At 63.9% G+C, this 19,534-nt stretch overlaps 1 protein-coding gene across 1 annotated transcript; it reads right to left on the bottom strand.

The window, feature by feature from the left end:
• Nucleotides 1–2,447: 2,447 nt before the first annotated feature.
• Nucleotides 2,448–19,534, bottom strand: CUNH12orf40 (chromosome unknown C12orf40 homolog). The gene is made up of 13 exons (XM_037513332.1): nt 19,462–19,534; nt 14,882–14,968; nt 13,958–13,997; nt 12,226–12,364; nt 10,871–11,006; nt 10,593–10,677; nt 9,844–9,959; nt 8,457–8,968; nt 8,172–8,241; nt 6,960–7,020; nt 4,965–5,022; nt 3,845–3,930; nt 2,448–2,840 (listed from the first exon to the last, which is right to left on the bottom strand). The coding sequence occupies exons 1-13, from the start codon at nt 19,482–19,484 to the stop codon at nt 2,448–2,450; spliced, it is 1,806 nt and encodes a 601-aa protein (XP_037369229.1). The 5' UTR covers nt 19,485–19,534.

Raw genomic sequence — 19,534 nt, 5'->3', positions numbered from 1 at the left:
CCCCAGCGGGATCCAGGGCAGCGAGGAAGTCGGAGCCCATGAGCTGTGAGGCGGGGCGGGCGACCCACCTGCTCCCTGCTGAGTTTCAGCCAGAGGCCCCCCCCACCTCCCCGGGACTGGGCAGTGCGGTGCAGGGCAGGGTGGGAGGTGGCCCTGATTTCATGTCATCAGCACAGCTGTGAGCAAAATTACAGAAGTGTTTGCATCAGAATCAGATGTTTAACGACTGTGTGTGGTTTTCACATTCCGCTGGCAGCAAGGTCTCAGGTTACACGTCTGCAACCCCCTGCCCCTCTGCAGAGGCCGCCCCAGACCCTCCACGAGAGCAGGAGCCCAGGCCGCCTGGGGCAGGCCATGCCGGGCAGGGCTGGGCTCTGTGAGCAGCTGCCCCAGCGGACTCAGACTGTCCTGCCGCCGTCACTGCCACCCGGTCCTGTCGCCTGCGCGGAGCCGGCGCTGGGCTGAGGGAGGGCCAGCGGCTCTCCAGGTAGACCGGCCTGAACACGCGGCCGCCGCCACAACTGTCGTCTCCCAAGGAAGGGACCTTTGTGCCCATCCTCACAGAGGGGCGTTTGTGGCAACGTCCACCAGCACAGGGAGGACTTTACCCGCCGTCCGCGTCTGAGTGTAAAGCGTTGTCGCCCTGACCAGCCTCTCCCTGCGCGTCCCCCGGCCAGACATGCAACGTTGTGAGGCGCCGCCTTTGTCCACGTAACGCTCCTCAGACAGCTGAGTTCGGGCCTTCGGCTCTGTGGCTTCACTGTAACCGCGAGGAGAAACGGGCCACGCGGCGTTTCGGAGCTTTCAGCGTGCAGCCAGTTCACCGTCGTGCTCTCGTGTGAAGCTGAAAAGGAAGCGACGACCCGTAGCCAAAGCCGACAGCCACGTTCCTCACGCCCAGCCCATGCTCTGCAGCTCCGAGTTCCACCTCGCTGGCGTTACGGTACCTTTTCTTTGTAATAAATGTTCAGATTTCTGTTTAGAGTTAATGTACATCTAGATTAAATCAAAATAGTTTTATGCCTTTAAAATATATGTACTTCACGATGTATATCTTCGTTTCCGAGTGCATGTCACGGTGTTGGATCCTTCGCGTGTCCCGGTGAGGTCAGTACAGTCACTCCCACACGTGACAGGTGAGCCCTCGCAGACTGTATCTATCGTTTTCTTCAAAGTCACCCCAGCTTCCAGCTGTATCAAAGTATTGTATATTTTATGGAGATTCAGTGATATACTATGTAAATGTTTTTTAAGTTATTTTATTGAAGTTCAATCTTTACAGAAAATTTAAATCTTTTTAATAAAAGTGTCAGTGCCCGACTGTAACGAACGTAACCAATAAAGCTAAGGCGACCACTGCCATCCGGGCGCCTCTGTGCCTCCCTCTGTCCTCGGCGGCGTCCGGGGCCAGGTGTCTGCAGAGGCGCCGCCTCCAGGCAGCCTGTGTGTTCCTGGGTGTTGCCCTTCCATCGTGCAGAGACGCGCCTTTTAAGCAGTGTTGCCCACTGTCTCACACCAAACCCCAAATCAACTCAAAATGGGCCCCAGACGACTACACACCTGAAACCCTAAAACACAGGGGACCCTCCCGGGCATCCACATCCTGCTCCAGCTGCGAGGGACAAAAAACAACCCAGAAAACAGGCCCATCGAACGGGAAGATCTTGTCAGCAGGAAACACAACAAAGTGCAGGGGTCGGGAGGCGACACCTGCCCGTCCCAAGCCCGGGCGCCCAAGCCCTCGCCCTCTCCTCGGCAGGATGAGAACTGCCCATCCACGGCCCAGGCGGCCGGCCGCTGGGGAACAGGCCCTAGGCCCGCGGGGCACAGACGCCCTCCTGCAGACGCCCTCCTGCCGCGTGTGACCCGCTCTCCGCAGGGAGCAGAGAGGACACTGAGCCCTGGGCCCGGGGACGCCCGAGGGGCCTAGTGGTGCCGCCTGGGAGCTTAGAGAATGACACTTCGGACCCCGAAAGAGCTAGCTGGACACCGCGTCTGTATGTTATCCGAGATCCTGATGCGATGCATACAGCAGGAAATGTTAGCAAAGCCAAAATCAGTAAAAACAAGTATTTTATTTCTCAAGGAAAAACAATCACTTTGAATTCATAGAAAAGACCCACAAAAAATGTTCTTGAAACAGAAAATACACATCCAAAAATTCATGCCATAACTTTAAAATGGGGGCCTAATATTTAAGATGAACAGCTACAAATTTCTTTAAGAGACTACAAAACACCTGAAATTCTTAAAATTTTGGGAAGTACTCAATTTTAAAATAAACGCAACAAGCAAGCATTTTAAACCTGCAAGCAGCGCAACATACGATGAATCATCGCCCCAAATTTTATTTTCTAAAAACCCAAAGTCACCAAAGCTATGAAAGAGCAACGAGACACCAAACCTGCCGGCGGGGCCCCAGAACACCCACCACCAGGGGCACTGGCTCAGGGCGGGGCCGGGGGCGCCTGCTGCTCCCCGGGGTGCTCCCTCTGGCCTCGGCCCCCGCAGGGGCAGGGCGTGGTCAGGTCACACTGCACTGCAGCCTCCGCCGTCCAGGGCCCCAGGGCTGTCTGCGCCCAGGCGTGGCGGCGGGGGAAGTCCCCGGTGGGGGGCCAGCACGGGCTGTGCGCAGACCCGGGGGCAGTGGCCAGGCCGGCCTTCACAGAGGGGAGAGCAACATTTCCCTGATGAATTTCGGGGCTGCCATCGACAGGCCCACTGCGCGGGGGCGCTGCCCCCACTTCCGGATGCTGACGGCGCCCCGTTTCCTCAGCCTCACGGGGTCTCCTGCCTGAGCCTTCACCCTGCGGCGGCACGGGGCCCTCCTCCTCGGGCGGCTGAAAGGGAACGATGCCGTGAATGGCGCCTCAATGAAACACGCGCCATGTGGTCACTTGGGGGCAGACACCCCTAAACCCCATGCTGCGGGCAGCCCGAGACACTGCGGCAGGATCAGGTCACCCCGTGCTGCCGTCTCCAGCGAGAACCACCCCCCCACCCCAGGCCTCTGCACTGGGCCCCGCGGTCACTTAGGGGACTGTAAGCCGTGCACCCGGCACGGAAAATGCAGGAGCGCCACGGAGGGGCGGGAACCGTGGGTGCCACCCGTCACACACAGAGCGGACGCCGGAGGGCAACGGGTGGCCCCGGGAGGGCTGGGAGGGGGCCGAGTGGCCCCGGGGGGGCAGGGGCTGGGGAGGACCCTAGGAGGGTGCTGGGTTGGGAGGTGCTGGGTTTGCGGGGAAGCTCCGGCAGAGCACCCGCAGGGCCATGCCAGCGGGTGGGGGCTCAGGAAGCCAAGACAGCCGTCCCCACAGAGCGGCAAGGAGGAAAATGGCCCCAAAGGAACGAATCCTCTCCTCCGATTATTAGGACTGCCCATTAAAAAAGACCTGAAAAGCGGCCAGAGCCTGCAGCAGGAGGCCCTGCGTGTCCTTCCTCGCGAGGCCACTCGAGGCAGCGCGACAAGGGAGCCCTGGGCACGCAGCTGACCCCGAGGAGCAGGCCGCGGTATCGGGGCGTTTCCCGGCTGCCCCCCAGCCAGGCTCCCCACCGCGTGTCCCAGCCGGGCCTGCTGAGGGAGGCGTGACAAAGGCCCGAGCGGAGCAGACGCCTCGTGAGGGCAACTGCATGGACAGTGGTCGCGTCCAGCGCTTTACAAACAACGCAGTTCACGCTGCGGCTGCGGGTCCCAGCTCCCTCTCCTTGCTCGTCAACACGCCTTACAGCTCTGGCCGCCGATTCCCACCACCGTCCACTCTCTCCAGAATACAAGGTGAACGGCAAGACAGGCCGACCGCGCTACACCAGCGACCACCACACACACCCGAGCGCGGCTTACCGTCTCCGGGCTCACGCTGAGACTCGCGCCCCCTGCGGGCTGAGGGGAGCAGCCAGCAGTCGGGCTGCTCCGCGGAGAGTCATGATCTGAAACCAAGGGGAGCCCCTGAGACCGTGTCATTGTGACCCTGCATGTCCACGGCAGAGGAGACGCCTCCGGCCCATAAGGGCAGCCACCGACTACAGAGCCTGAGGGCGTGCGCGGCTGCGCCCGAGTTAGACATCTCCCTCGTGAGCCCCAGACAGCATCACGGGTTTATTGTAAAATAGAAACATTTGCATCAACAAGAAAGAGAAAGAAAGGGCAGCAGGCGGACTGGGGTCCCCGTGCATTGAGGGGGGCGGCTGGCTGGGGAGGGGCTCTCGCGGGGCTGCACGGGGGTCAGGCCTCTGGCAGCAACGCTGCGGAGCAGGAGGGCTGGGTCCAGTATAGGCAGCCTCGGGCCTGGGGTTCAGACCACAAAGCAACAGGCAAGGACCAGAAGGGCCGGGCCAGGCCAGTCGCCCCCACACGGGCTGGTGGGGTGCTGTCTATGCACCAGTGGACCCCAGCCAGGCAGGGGGTGGGGCTCAGCTCTGAACCAGGGATGCCTGTCCCAAGGCGCTGAGCATCTCGCCGTGGGGGGACAGACACTGAGCCGGGCCCCAGCGGGCCCAGGGGCAGCCGCGGGGCAGGAGCAGACAGCCCACATGACGCAGAGGACACGGGGCCATGCTTGTGATGAGGGTGACCCTGAGAAAGCACAATTTTTTACACAGACTTCAGCAGCTAAAACACGCATGTGCTTTCTGGCCCCAAGAGACGGAGGCTGTTCCCGAAGTGCCAGCACCACCGCGGCAGAGCGCGCGCGCGCGCAGGAGTCAAGCACGAGCAGGTGGCGCTACCACGGGGCCGAGAAGGGGCCGCGCGGTGGGCGGGGAGGGCAGCGGGACGGGGGCCGGGCCCAGGGTGCCCGGCTGCAGCCCCACAGAGGTGCCCTGGCGCGTGGGACCGGAGGCCGAAGGCGGCTGCCTTGGAACGTGGCCGCGGACGGACGCGCGCTGGCAAGATCTTTAAAAACGTGTTTCCCACTTAAACACCCATTTCTTCAGAAGGGCGCACGCGCCACCGTCTTACTGACAGAGGTCCCTGCGGGCCGACCCGTCTTCCAAAGGGCGCCGTCCTCGTCCCGCCGCCGTCTAGGAGAAAAGCAGACATCAGCCCCCGAGCCGGCTGCACCGGCCACCCGGCCGCCGCGCCCCCACGGACGGCGCTAAGCAGACGCGTGAGACCGCGCAGGAGACGACGGGAAGCGGAGAGCCGCGCCGGGCGGCCGCGGCGCAGCCGGGACAGCAGCTCCCTGACAGGGACGTCGCCGGGGTTCGGCCTGTCTGCTTGGGAGCACAGGGTCACTGCGGCCACCGGAGGACACCGCCGCTGTTCCCCCTCACGACGGCCCTGAAACTCCCGTGTGCTTCCCTTCTCTGAACCCGGGGTCTGTCCTCGTCGCTGAAGTTAAAGGTCTTCCCTGATGTCTCACGGGGCCCGTGGCTGCGCCACCCCCTCAGCCGCATCCGGCCACCCCACGGCTCCCCCGAGTCCCGCGCGCCTGGCCTTGGCCTGCAGAAGTGGGAGCTCCCAGGGCAGGCAGGAGGGGCGGTGGCCGCGGCCCTCCCCAAGCGGAGCGGGGCCCACTCCTGGGCCCCAGCCACACGGCCCCCCTCCCCGCTCCCTTCCCCTCTGACTCCAGCGCGCGGCAGACACGGACCCCGCTGCAGGCGGCCCCCGGGGCTGGGCTGTGAGGCCAACTGGGCCGTCCCGCTCCCCCTGCCCAGCGTGGGCACTGGCTGCACGCACAGCCCGAGCCCCGGCGGGACCCCACGTGCGTCTTCACTGTCTGCAACATTCATGTCCTGCACGTGGAGAGAGTCATCTTCTCAACCTCACGTTCTCTGAATTTTCGAGAGACAACCCAGCCCACCCACCTCACGTCGCGGCTCAGTGCCCCACGCAGCTCCCCACTACACGCACAGGTGCATTCCGTCCCACCCCCTTCCGCCCGCTGCCATGGCCCCGGCCCCGGCCTCCCCTCTTTAGCATACATGTTTACACCACGTTCCCCCACCACTTGACACGAAGGCCGGTTCAAGGCGGCAGCGGGAGGACCCAGACTCTCTGCACCCGCGGGCTCAGGGCAGCGTGCCCGGAAGGGACACAGAGCAGGAGCTGGAGTGCACAGAGCAGCAGCCGCGGGAAGAACGCACCGCGGATGCCCCAGGACACAAATGCTGGAAGCAAGCGCCGAGGACACCTGCAGCCAACAGGCCGGACAGCCCGGACGGGGGGCTCCGGGAGACATGGCCATGAAGGCAGACGGCACCGAGCGTGAGGGCTCAGGGGGGAGTCAGTGCAGAAGCCTCCCAGGAGCAGAGGCACAACTGAGGGCAAAGCTGGGACGCCCGCAGGCACATGAGGGGAACCGGACCAGCCGTCCCAAGGACAGTGGGAGAGGGACGCTGCGCGTGTGCAGAGAGGCCCCACCCCGGGCTGGCTAGGTCTGGGAACCCTATGCCGCTGTGTTCACCTGGGGTGCCGTGGGACCCACACGCTGCCATGGCGTGGGGGGAGAGGACCCAGAGGAAGAACTGGACACGTGTCTAGATTGGTCTGTCTCAAATAAAGCTTGTGGGGCTGCGGAAACGTGTCAGTTTTTAGAAGTAAGTGATGGAGCCCCCAGAGTAAGACAAACCAGAACAGCAAGAACAGGGCCTCCCCTGGTGGCGCAGCAGTTGAGCGCTGGGCTGTGAAGCTGCCCGCAGCCTCTGCAGTGCCGGTTCGATCCCTGGCTGCCAGCAAGGGTCCCACATGGCGCGACAGACCTCTCCTGTCTCCCCACTGCCCCCCTCAGCAGTGTGTTTCATCAGTCTGCCTGTCCTGTTCCCCGCTCTGTCTCTGGTGGATCCTCTCGCCCGCCCTTCCCCACATCTGGCCTGTACTCTGGTTCTTGTATAAATAAATAAATCTTTAAAAAAAAACCAAAAAACAGCAAGAACAGAAACTCCTCTGACTCCACGGAGCACAGCAGACACCCCCCCCCCACACACACACACACACCCACGCTGGGGCGCTCTCTTACCTCCTCCCCTCCGGGGTCTGGGGACAGCCTGGGCCATGCTGCTTCCGGGCGAACGGTGCCCCTGGAGGCCACACAAGGAACAGCGTTACCCCTACTCTACGGGAGACCCCAGGAATCCCCGCCAGGTGGCCACAGGCTGGAGCTGGGAAAACGCTGCCCCAACCACAGTGCCCACAAGCCCCACCTGAGCGCCACGGCGGGAGCTGCATGTGGACACAGCCCAGGCCGGCCAGGCTGGGCCTCACTCTCCTTCACTCCCATGGGTGTGCTTAAAAAAGGCAAGGTCTAACCTGCTGTTTTTCAGAAGGTTCTGGGTGTTCACAGAGCCAACCATAAAGAAGCCAACTTACTGATTTCATGAAATAAGTGGTGGCTCAAAATTTCAATTTGCTCTATCAATCCCATAAAAGCGGCGCTCATGTATAATTTTTATGTATCATATAAAAACGCGTAACACATCAGCTCAATACTTGTTTCTCATATAATATGAAATCTATAAGATAAACAGGTTTGTTAATTATAATTATTTCCATAAAAATGCAAATCTCATTTAAGGGCCCCCCTAGTGGCGCAGGGGTTAAGACGCAACCTATGAAACAATCCCAGCCGCTGCAGTACGAGTTCAATTCCTGGCCAGTCAGGGAGAAACCCACATGGCGGGACAGACCTCTCCTGTCCCAGCCGCTGCTCCCCTCAGCAGTGTGCTTCAGTCTGACTGCCTGTTCCGTTCCCCGCTCTGTCTCTGGTGAATCCTCTCACCCCCCGCATCTCTGGCCTGTACCCCAATTCTTGTATAAATATAAATAAATCTTTAAAAAAAAAAAAAAGCAAATGTCATTTTTAAAAAACTCTCCTGGCTCCTGATTTGCAGCCACCAGCGTCGGGCGAGGGCTATTCTGAGGCTGCGGTCATTGCTGACACCCTGGGAGCAGCCAGCCACGGACAGCAAGCTCGGCGCCAACGTATCTTGGCCTCCCTTGCCCTGGCTCCCTCCACCGGGGCATTCCCAGGCAAGGATGAGCTGCGAGGTGTCAGGAAAGGCCAGGCCAGCAGGCCCCTCACAGCGTCAAGTGATCACCAGCGGGGACTGCGAGTCCTGTACACACAGTTCTGCCAGACACGCAACTGCCCATGACACAGCCCCAGTGCCACCCTGGCCTCCTGCCCCATCAGCCCCACTGGACACACAGCCCAAGGGGCCCACACACCTACCCCAGGCTCATTGGGCATCCCTGGGCCTCCCTCAGCGGCATCCATGCCTGGTGACCACGTCCAGATGGCCCTGCAGAAGCACGAGACAGGCTGGACGGAGCTAGCACAGGCTGCCTCTCCTGACGTATGTCTCCAGCTCCCCCTATGGCCATCCCAGCCCATGCGTCCAGACCAGGAGCCCACACATGCTTGATGGTGGCTTTGAGCACACACACATGCACCACACACACGACATCCAACACAGAACACACACACACTCTGACATCGTCGAGGTCCAACACCCACCTCTTCTCTCAGGGCTGGAAGGGCAGGGGTCCTTCTGGGTGCACACACGGAGGGGTGTCCCCTGCCGACGGCCGCACTCTTCCTGACTGTCCCTGCTGGGCCAGTGTGGTCCTGGACGACCCGCCTTCCCGGGCGGCAGCTCTGGGCTGGGGACGTTGCTCCCACCATCCCCACTGGGCAGCTGGGACTGGGCACCCCCAGGGCAAAGGCCTCCGGAGCTGCCCCAGCCACACCCATCAAGGGCGTCCCTCACGCTCTGCGGGCCCATGCGCAGGAGGGCAACGGTGTCCGCACTGGGGAAAGAGCCACCATCCTCAGGCAGGAGGCTTGGGGGGCACCAGTTCCCATCTGCAAGGACACTCGAGGCCTCTTCTCCGGTTTTGCCCCAGACAAGCGTTCGTGGTCGCCCCAGAGCAGCGGCGAGGGCTGCACATCCGGGTTGGCCTGCAGCCCCACCGTCCTCACCCAGAACCACAGCCGGCCGGCCTGCGAGGAAGCACCTGCGGCCTGGGCTTGGGACAAAAAGCACGTCCATCAGGAAGAGTTAAGCTCAACTGAGAAACCCAGTGTCACACCTTTAGAAAACATGCTGAGTCGTTACAAACGTTTCCATAAACGAGGCTTCATTTTGTCACATAAGTCACAACTGCTTTGGACAGAAAACGTCTGGTCTGTCTCTCTAGTGCCTTAGTGAGTCCAAAGCGCTCGACGCTGGCTGGACATTTCCACGAAAGCTTGGACACGGGTCAGCGTGCCAGTCCAGTGACAGAACAAGACAGAGCCGACCCGCAGGGCAGCTTCCGAAATGAGGTGAATGACCTGAACAGCCCTGCCTGCCACGGGAACACTAGGACAGAGGTTTCCCAGCCTCCCAAGAACAGAGACCCCACTGTGGTGCCCCCAGGAAAAGCAGCAGTGATGAGGGCGGGGCAGGGGCACGGGGAGGGCAGGCCAATGGGCAGGCCCGGGCCATCTCCACGAGGCTGAAGCCGCTGAGGCCGGAGGTGCCTTATAAAGTGAGAAGGCGGCGGGGGCCACCCCACACCAGAGGCCAGCGGGCCAGGCTGGCCACAAAGACTTCTGGGAGGCACGCGGCGTGGGCAACGGCCACCAGAGGGAGGGAGGCACGTGGGCCTGCAATGCAGAGAAACCCAGTGGAGACTGGGCAGGTGCCTCGGCCATGTGGTCACTCATGAGAAGGGGAGACGCACACAGTAGGACAGACCCCGCCGGCCTCGTGCACTCAGCGCTGCTCTTCACCCCCAGTATTCTCCCTCCTGCACCCTCGGGTCTGCCCGCTCATACCAGGAGCACCTGCGCCCCCAAGCCGGGAGCCCTACAATCGAGCCATAGTCCCCCTCTTCAGCCTCGCCTCTTCTCGGCTCACCTGTTTGCTCTTTCAAAGACGGTTCCAAACTGCACTGCTTCAGGGGGTGGCCCGAGTGCGCCTGGACCTGCACTAGCTCTGGAATCCAGGGCATCGGGGCGGCCAGCAACAACGAGCTGAGAAGAGAAGGGAGACACTGCGGAGCGGGACTGGCCAAGCTGTCTGCACCTGCCATCAGCTCCTGGAGGTGGCCCAGCGCTGCGCCAGCCGGAAGCAGGTGGGCTCTCCGCTTCCTTCCACAGAGGCAGGGTTGGGGGGGTGCGTCAGGAGACCCGTCTGCGAGACCCACCCGCCCTGCGAGCCCCCTCCTCCAAGCTGCACGAGCCCACAGTGAGGCCAGGGGCTCCAGGACAGCCCCTGTAGGCCCTCTCCCAGAGGAACCTTGGTTTCAGGAACTTGGAACAAGGTTTCAGGAACCTTGGTTTCAGACAAAGGATGGTGAACGACATTTCAAGCTTGAATCACAGCCGAGGCGCCATCTCTGTGATCAAGCTCTGTTTGCTGGGAGAAGCGCCATCCGCCACACTTTGAGAGAAAAGACACCTGGGCCCGGTGGCTCTGGAGCCACACGCAACACTCGGCCGGCACGGTGTGGCCAGGGCCCGTAAGCCCAGTGCGTGACCAAACCCCAAGCACCAGGACAAGGTCCCAAGGCACAGGCTCCTACACCAAGAAACTTGCCCAGCAGTGGGGAAGGCCACACCCTTGCTAAGAACAAGGACCTTTCCAAGCTATTCGAAGATGCTTACCAGCGGGCGGCCTGTGCGGCGGTCCACGTCACACTCAGTCCTCGCCGGGGGGGCGCCACGGTCTCGCTCGCTGCCTGGCCTGGGCCTGCATGCCGGCGTGTGAAGGAAACCGCAGGTGTCAGTGGCTGTCATGCCGTGCAGGCACACACAGACCCGGGAGACCTGCCGGGGGCGCCCCAGGGAGCCTCCCGGCCATGGGCAAGGGCAGAGGGCTCAGCCCAGCAGGACAAGGTCAGCCCCGCAGCCGGAGCCGGGGTTGCAGGCCGGGGCAGGCCTACCTGCGTCTGGTGCCGTCCAGGCAGAGGCAGGGAGGCTCGAGTGGCGGCGACAGGGGCAGCTCCACGTGGCGCTTCCTTGGGGGCACATCCAGGCCCCTGCTCATGTCCACGTGGGTGGGCCTCCTCACGGTCGCTGCTGTAGGAGATGCACTTCTGGGGGGCTCGTGGGCACCACAGAGGGGACCCACCCTGAGGCTGAGCACTGGGAGGCTGCGCAGCCACCAGCCCACTCCCCACGGGGGCCGCTCTGTGGAGACCCCGGCTGAGTCCCGTGTGCCCCCGCGGCTCCACACCCGGCTCAGCCAGGGGACATGCCTGCCCTCAGGCCTCCAGCATGGGCAGCGGAGTGCCCTCCCGAGAGGATGACATCTGGCCTGTCGCCCCCACGCACCCCCCGCAGCCCATGCAGACACTGCCCTTGGGGCCCTGTGCCCGGGACCACACAGACACAGGGTGCCTGACCCAAGACAGATGGACCACAGTGCTGCCCGGGCCCTGGCCCCGCTGACCAGGCGGCCCCTCCAGCTGCAGCCCCGGAGCAGGCCCGGGAGCCCAGGGCACAGTGGGCAGGTGGGCGAGGTTCACCCCAGGTCCCGCGCCAGCCTCCGGGAGAGAGGCCCGCACAGGCTGTGTGTGGCCGGGAGCCCCTCTGGGGTCCATGGTCGGGCCCAGCGAGGCACCATGCCGTGGGCATCACTGACACACACACAACACCCAAAAGTCACCCTCCAAGAAAGACAGAGAGTTGCTGCGAAAGAGCGGGCTGGGCAGGGAGACAGGAGAGGCGGGGAAGACCAGGGACCAGCTTGGAGCTGTGAGACTTGGGGTCAGAGGCGCGGGGCGGAGGAATGCCGCGCTCTGTGAGGCAGCAGGGCCCCCGGAGGGACAGGGAAGGCGCAACCTCCAGCCCCCTGAGAGTGGACATCCTCAGTTCCCGCGTAGGCGCCCTCAGCGCCCGAGTAGCCCCGCAACAAGGGGGGAGAGGCGACACCACGTCCCGGGACCACCCACCTCCCCAGCTGACCCTGAAATCAGCCTCAGGCAGGCCGCGTGACTTGACACCTACCTGGAGGACACAGAGCAGACTGCGCCCCCCTCACGGGAGCGGCCACGGCCAGAAGCCGAGTCACCGAGGGCAGCAGAGCCTCCTCCCCGCGCCCCGCCAACGCCTCGGGCCAGCAGGCAGGAGCCTTTCCCGCTCTGGGACCGCAGGTGCCATCGGCCACGGACAGACTAGGGGCTCGCCCCACAGGCGAGAGCAACTTGGCCCTGAGCCCACGGCTCGGCTTGAGGCCCCGACGCCAGAGGGCAGACATTTGAAGGTGAATCTGCTCCCGCCCAGCCCGGCCGCTCACCTGGGCTGCTCCTGCGGCACGAGATCTGGTTGACCAGACGCAGGTTGAGGAGGTCTAAGCTGACGCTGGAGTTGCTCACAGGGGGCAGAACTCCCAGTAATTGCATTCTTGACTTTAATCTTTTCTTTTCAAAATATTCCTAAAACGGTAAAGGATAAGAAACCACTGCAGCCCTCAGGTGTCCCATGCGGACACAAGGACAGACAGCGCCGGGTCCGCCGCGCCACTGGCCTGACGTCTCCGCATCTGCGTGACGCCCTCTGGCGCCTGCACAGAAGGTAACGTCAGCCACAAGGTGCACTTTGCCCCGGCTCTGAATTTCAGCCTCTCACAATCTTGCCTTGGCCACAAGAGGGGCCTTGGAACAGGCCTCCGTAAAGCCGGCCCTGGATCCAGAGGCAGAAACGATCTGTATGCAGGGAGTTGGCAGAAACCTGGAGAAGAACCTCGGACAGCCTGCCCACTTTCTCCAAGGGCTACTCTCCCGAGACAGAGCCCTGGGGCATGGGGTGCCGGGGGAGCAGCGCCCAGACACAAGCTGGGGGCAAAGCCGTCACCCTCTCTTGGCTCCTGGAGCATCTCCCAAACCAATGGGCACGTATTTAGCGCTTGTCACTCCGTTTCCCTCCTGACCGAGCTACAATCCCTCTCCTTGTCCCTCGTTCCCTCTCTTTCAGACTACACCCTTGTCTGCCAGGTTTAAGGGCGTTTCTTTACCTAAAACTCAGTTTTGGGGCCTCCCTGGGGGCACAGGGGATAAAGACAGTGCTATCAAGCTCTGGCCAGCCACTGCAGCCTGAGTCCAATCCCCAGCCAGGGAGTGACCCACAGGGGGCAGCAGACCCCTCCTGTCTCCCCGCTGCTCCCCTCAGCAGTGGATTTCAGTGGACCCCCCTGTTCTGCGCCCCACTCTGGTGAGTCCTCCCACCCACCCCACCCCCGCACCTCTGGCCCATACTCCAGATTTTTTTTTAAGATTTATTCATGCAAGAGCTGGGGCACAGGCCAGAGGCACGGGAGGGTGAGAGGATTCACCAGAGACAGAGTGGGGAGTGAAATCCACTGCTGAGGGGAGCAGTGGGGAGATAGGAGAGGCCTGCTGCGCCATGTGGGAATCTCCCCGGCCAGCCGGGGATCGAACCTGCACTGCAGAGGCTGCGAGAGCACCACAGCACGGCGCTCAACCCAGTGCACCACCAGGGAGGCCTGCGCTCCAGCTCCTGTATGCATAAATAAATTGAAAAAAAAAAAAAAGCAGCAGCAGCTCAGCATCAGCGCAGTTGTTACGCACAACACCCTCAGCCGCTCTTCCTCAGGCATCAGATGGCACCGAAGTGAGACTGAACACAAAAGCCAAAAGCGAGAAAGGCAAGCCCTGGGGGCAGGGAGGGGGCATGGGACTGGGCTCTTCCTTGGAGCCGCTGAGCCTGAGGGTCAGGGGCCCTGAAGACCGGAGTCCTGAGACACGGGAAGGGAGGGGCTGCGCAGGAGGATCCGGGGCCCTGGCATGGAGACCTGGGGTCTTCCCACCTGACAGCGACGTTTCTGGTCACTTATGAGCCAACGGGTCACCAATATCAAAAGACTTGTGGACGCAAGGAGAAGTGGCGAGGGGAGGGCACCCCAGGAGGCCCGCCCCCACCCACCGCGTGCAGAAGGCTGGAGTCAGGCCCCGCTGGCCTGTGGGGACAGCGCCTCCAGCTCCCGGGGCAGACACAGGACGCCTGTTCACCTTCTGCCTCCTCCGCTCCTGTTTGACGAGAACCCGGCTCCTGTGGGGGAAAGGGACAAACAACCGCTGCAGAGGCGTCTCCGCCACCGCCAGCATCACTGGAGACGCGGGGCGAGCACCACTGGACTCCCGGGGCGAGTCCCCACAGGGGACTCCAGACAGACCACAGTTCCCACGTGGCCCCGCCCGGGCCCTGGCGTGGCCGCACAGCTGAGAGGGAGCTGCGGCGTGAGCCTGCCCGGAGCACTGGGTCTGGATCCCTGTCAGGCCAATCCGAGGCCCCGTGGGAGGCGGAGCCCAGCACTTGGACCCTGGAGCCAGCAGAGCTGGGTTCCACAGGCGGGTCTCAGCCCTCCAGGCCCGCTGCGCTAGGCCTGCGGTCTCTCCCCACCCCAGGGCCGCCGGGCACCCGCCTCCCCAGAAGGGTCTCCCTCCCTCTCAGCGCTGGTGCCTTGCCCAGCCGGCAGGGAGCGCTGCTCCCCCGTGACACTGTCACCCCGGGGGCAGGAGGGCGCTTGGCTCTTCCCCACGCAGGTTCATTCTCTGCCCCTGGAAGCACCTGCTGTGGCCTCGGCGCCCAGGAAGCCCGGCAGGGAGGGCGCCAAGCCTCACCCCTGCCCTACAGGTCCACAGCTGGACAACAGCTGGCCTGGGAAACATGAGGGTGGGGCGAGAGCAGACCAGACGCAGCGGGAGGCCCCGCGGAAGCCAGAGCCGGGCCGGGAGCGGCCATGGAGGCGAGGCGGCGGCGCGGGGCCTGACGAAGGCCCAGAGGCATCCGGGACCCAGGGGGGACAGGCACAACACGGACCCGCGACCATGGCTGGCCGCTTCCCCGCCCGGGGGCAGGAAAAAGCACCAACCCCGAGGGCCCCAAAGGCCCCCAAGATGCAGGAGGACAAGCATGCCGAGGGGGACGCTCACCACAGCCAGCTGAGGCGCCTGCACACCAATGACCCCCTGCCCCCAGGAACACCAACGGTTTTTTTCAGCCCCCCAAGAAAAGCAGGCCTGAAAGGAGAGGGAAGGTGAGTTATACATTTCAGGTGGCAAAGGGAGAAAAGGCCATGTGCAAAACCCCACCGGGCAATGCTGCCCCTCAGCTGAGAGGCCTTCCCAGGCAGTGAGACACACGGACGGACACGAGTCAGTGGCCACTAGGAACCCTGAGCAGAAGGGGCCAAAGGGGCGCTTCCAGCGGAAGAGAAAGGCGGTGACTTGACAGCAGGAGCATGTGCGAAGCGGCGCACTCGCTGGCGAGAGCAAACACAGTCGGGCTCCCCACACCTCAGCACGGCGGTGCGGACGTCCCGGCGGCCCAGCGTCAGGCCTGAGAGGCGCGCTGGGTGCAAGTTCAGGATTTCACTGAAAGGCAGCATCGCCCCAGGGGGCATCAAACACGGTGACTTGATGACACACGCACGATACAAGACGCACACTGTGGCAGACGGCAGCCTCGTCCCGCTGCAGAGGTCAGTCAGCCTCGGGGAAGAAGCAGTCACCACCAGGCTTCGCGGCGCAGCAGGTGGAGGCGGCTGCACGGCCACGACAGAGCAGCCGCGCACCCCGCACAGACGCCCGCCGCAGAGACGCGGCTCATGGGCAGATCGGCTGCGGGGCCGCGCGAGCCTGGGGGACAAGGCGGGCCCCTGGGAGCAACGGGCGACTCCTGAAACACGCAGTGGGCCGAGACCCGCTCACAGAGGAAGAGACAGTGCGGACGGCCCGCTGACCGGGGATCGGCACCAGCACCAGCCGCCACCACACCGAAGTGCAGGCCAGATGGCTCCCCGGGGGCGGCCCCGCACGCAGAGGCGCCGGCAGCAGTCCTCCCGGCTCTTCCTCAGCAAAGAGGGGCCCCAAGCTCACCCCTCAGGCCAGGGCACCATGATACCAAAGCGGCCAGGACACGGGGCCGAGCTTACACCCTCCCTGTGGACGCTGGCAGGCGCCGGCGGGGGGCCTGGGCTGGGCCCCCAGCCGCTGAGGGAGGCGTCTGTGCGCTGCCCGCGTCCTCCGGCCGAGCTCTGCCAGGCCCGGACCACACGAGTGGGGGGAGGCGGCAGTTCTGGGGGGGAGCCCGCAGGGGCCTTGGGGGCGCAGCCACTGGAGCAGGAGGACCCGCTGGCGGACAGCGCGGCCCCGGAGCCCGGGCGCGCCAGCTGCACGCGCCGCCGGAGAAACGCGAGGAGGGCAGGCTGCTGCACCGCGGGCCGGGGGCCCAGGAGACGCCCGCGTCCCGTAGAGAGGCGAGCCGGCCCCGGGCGGGGCGCACGCAGCTCCGGGGCCCCTGCACCTCTCCCCGTGGCCCGCCCGCCCCCTGCCCGCGGCCTCCTCCCGACGCCCCCCACCCCCCCCCCGCCCCCGCGGCTGCAGGAGCGAGCCCTCCTCTCAGCCCTCCTCTTGGCCGCGCCCCCGCCGCGCCCCGCAGCCTGGCCTCCCCGCCACACCCCCTCGCCCGACCTCAGCACCCATCTCCCCGCGCCTGCCCCGGGGGTGGGGCACGCATCTCCCCCCACCCTGGCATGCAGCCGCACCCCAGCCGGCACCGCAGCGAAGCGACCCGGGACAGCACGAGGCCCTCTCCCCCCCACCCCGCAGGTAAACTGTGCCCCTCATCTGGGGACACCTGCACAGGCTGGGCCCACCTGACCCGCGTGCAGGGAGACTCTCAGGCCTCACTCAGACCAGGACAGAGGGAAAGACGGGCAGGGCAGGGAATGGAACTGGGCGCCGCTAACAGCACCGCCACGCTGGCTGCACTGACTGAAACCAACCCCAAGACAAGGGGGCACTGGCCCTGCAGCATTGCCCGCCCTGGCGCAGGGGGGACAGGCACAGTGGAGGGTGCTCAGGCCCTGCCCACGGTGGGGGGCGCAGAGGCCCAGTCTCTGGGGAGAGAGCTCACTGCAAGCTCCCGCCCCCGCCCGACTTTGAGGGGCTTCTGCCTTCTTTCCAGCCCTGCAGAGAGAGGCTGAACCTTTGCCCCAGCCCAGAGCCCTGCAGCCCGCAAAGCCAACCAGGACAGGACTGGCCCGAGGGTGCGCAGCCGCAGGGAGGATGGAGAAAGGTGCCCGCCTGCTAGGGATTCGCTGGGGGGTGGGGGGGCTCACCCCACTCCCACCAAGCGGCACTGCTGGGAGACACTGCCCTGGGCCAGGTCTGATCTCCACACTTGGGAGGCTCCTTCAGAACCGGAGGGTCAAATTTCAAGTCCCCAGCCCCGACTTCAGCCTCCCCAGGGGGCGGACGCCACACACTCTAAATACTGAAAGAGATGGAGGACCTCATCTCCACACTGACGTAACAGCCACCGGTTACGCTGCTCTCCACCCGGACACGCCGTTATGTTATTCTCAGTAGTGATTTGCAAACCCTTCACTAAAACTGCCTCTGCCCCACTATTGATCACAGCTTCTATTTTTAAAATCACATACTTTGGCTCCGATCTTAAACCTTAAGGGCACATCATGTTCCCCCCTAACCTACAGACCTCAACTCCCAGAGAGACCAGCCTGGGCCCTCCCCCCCCCTCAGTCCCTGGCATAAACTCCCACCCAGATATGCACTCCCAGGGCCTGCTGGGCAGCGCAGCTCCCGTCCTCATCTAACGAGAAACTCCTTGCTTTTCTGCCTAAAAAACAAAAAACAAACAAACAAAAAATGCTAGCCTCCCCCTCACCTAAGTCCCAACGGGACTTGATCTGCATCTTCCTGGGGAGACTGGTTGCATTCTTTAACCTAAGTTATAAAAACAAACTTCCCCTAACAAAAAAAAAAAAAAAACCTCCCCCAGCGCAGCACACACCCCTGTAGTGACAGACTCAGCGATCACGCTCTCAGCAGCATGTTGTGACCCACGGCCCGGGCTGCATTTCGACACGCTCCCTGCTGCCCTCCTTCCCTCCCCCGCCCTCCTCTCTGAGGCAACCACCAGTTCCGTGGAACCAGTCACTGGTCAAAGAAAAAAAAACATACGACAATCTTCCAAAGTGAAAATCTTTCTAAAAAGCAGTGCTGCAACCTTTCACCCCTCAAACACAGCCCTCGATGCAACCAGGGAAGTCAGGGTCTCCCAAGGACACGTAAATAGCACAAAACAAAAATCAGGACCCTGGGTTCTAGACTGCAGATTCCCAGACAAACAATACATTCTTCCTAACAGGTGAGACGAACAAACGACTCTACTTTTGTCAGAAAAGGACTTAAAGGGGAGGAACAATGGAAAGTCAGGGTGTCTGATTTCAGAACAGCTCGGTCCATCGCGAGAGGAACCTGGCGCTGCCGCCACCAGCGAGGGTCCGCGGGTATCAGGGTCGTGGACCGGGGTCAGAGCACCGAGGAGGAAGCTGGTGCCAGCCCAGAGCCAGTCTCCCTCCCTCAGTGAGGCCTGGTGTGCGGGACCGGGGCAGCACTGGTGCCGGCGGCCGGGCCCTGACGCTGAGAGCACGGGAGCCTCCGCCCGGCGCCCCGGCCAGCAGCGCGTCTCCTCCAAGGCCGTCACTGACCCGCCGCGCGTGGCTGGTGAGGCCCGAACTGGAAAGTCAGAGGCCAAGACCTTTGTATACCCTCTGCGAGGCCCACTGCGGCCAGCTGCTGTGAGTCCACACCGCGGAGCGGCACTTGGCCGGGAAGGCGCCACGCAGCCGCGTCCTGCAAACCATGGGGCCCTGAGAGAACCACGCGGTGCAGCAGGGCGGCCTGAGGAAAGGAGAGGCCAGGCGCACGTCCAGGCGGAAAACAATTCAATAAGCTAGAACACTCACAAAGCGCAGGGACACCAGGAAGCACCACGAGGGCCCCCAGGGTTACGAAGAGGGGAAGGGACCGGGAAGGGGATTAAAAAATGGCCAAACAAGAACAGGCACCCCCAGAGGCCCGTGGCGCCCATGCACGGAGACGGACACCCCTCGCTCGCCGCGAGGGTCTTCCGAGTGACAGGGAGAGAGCGCGACGATGAAAGGCCGCCTCCTCGCCTCTGACGGGCGGGCTGCAGAGCGCTGAGGCACCGGCCGGGAGGGGGGTCAGGGGCCCCAAGGCACCAGCCAGGAGGGCGCCCCGGAGGCCCCCAGGGAGTGACCCCGCGGGCGCGGCTCTGCGCGTCTCGCTGCATCACGCTCACGTCCTGCAGCGCGCGGGGGGCCGACGCCTGGGACGGCGGGCACAGCCAGGCAGCTCGGGGGTCCGGGCTGGGGGTGCCAGGCTGTGGGGGGCGGGAACGGCCTGGAAGGGCGGGGGCCGGGCCCGGCTGGGGGAGCCGGGGGTGGGCGGGGGTCGGGGCGGGGGGCGGGGCGCGGCAGAGGGCGGGGAGGGGCGGACAGAGGGCGGGGACGGGGGTCGGGGGGCGGGGGGGGCACAGGCCGCCCTGTAGAGCCCGCGGGGGTCGGCTGGGCCTGGGCGGGCCGGCTGGGCCTGCTGCGACGCCTGGGCGCCCACCTCCCCTCCGCCAAGGGCGCCGCGCCAGCCACCCCCAGGGGCGCAGGGGCGGCGGCCGCACCACTCACCGGGACCCCCCAACCCAGTTCATCTCCTGGGGCGGGCGCGGCTGGAGTCGGCGCTTCCGCGAGCCCTCGGCCG

This window comes from Talpa occidentalis, unplaced genomic scaffold, assembly GCF_014898055.3.
Source record: "Talpa occidentalis isolate TD23 unplaced genomic scaffold, MPIMG_talOcc4v2.1 talOcc4.16, whole genome shotgun sequence".
Classification (NCBI taxonomy): Eukaryota; Metazoa; Chordata; class Mammalia; order Eulipotyphla; family Talpidae; genus Talpa; species Talpa occidentalis.
Note: the sequence above shows the minus strand (reverse complement) of the source record. Positions and strands in the feature narration are given on the sequence as shown.

Bases quoted from the DNA above. Each gene is read 5' to 3' on its own strand.
- CUNH12orf40 (XM_037513332.1), bottom strand. From the start codon at position 19,484: ATGAACTGGGTTGGGGGGTCCCG. The intron at 10,678-10,870 runs GTAGGCCTGCCC...GCCGGCATGCAG, and splicing joins CTGGACGGCACCAGACGCAG to GCCCAGGCCAGGCAGCGAGC. The intron at 8,242-8,456 runs GTGGGTGTTGGA...GTGCTTCTGCAG, and splicing joins TTCCAGCCCTGAGAGAAGAG to GGCCATCTGGACGTGGTCAC.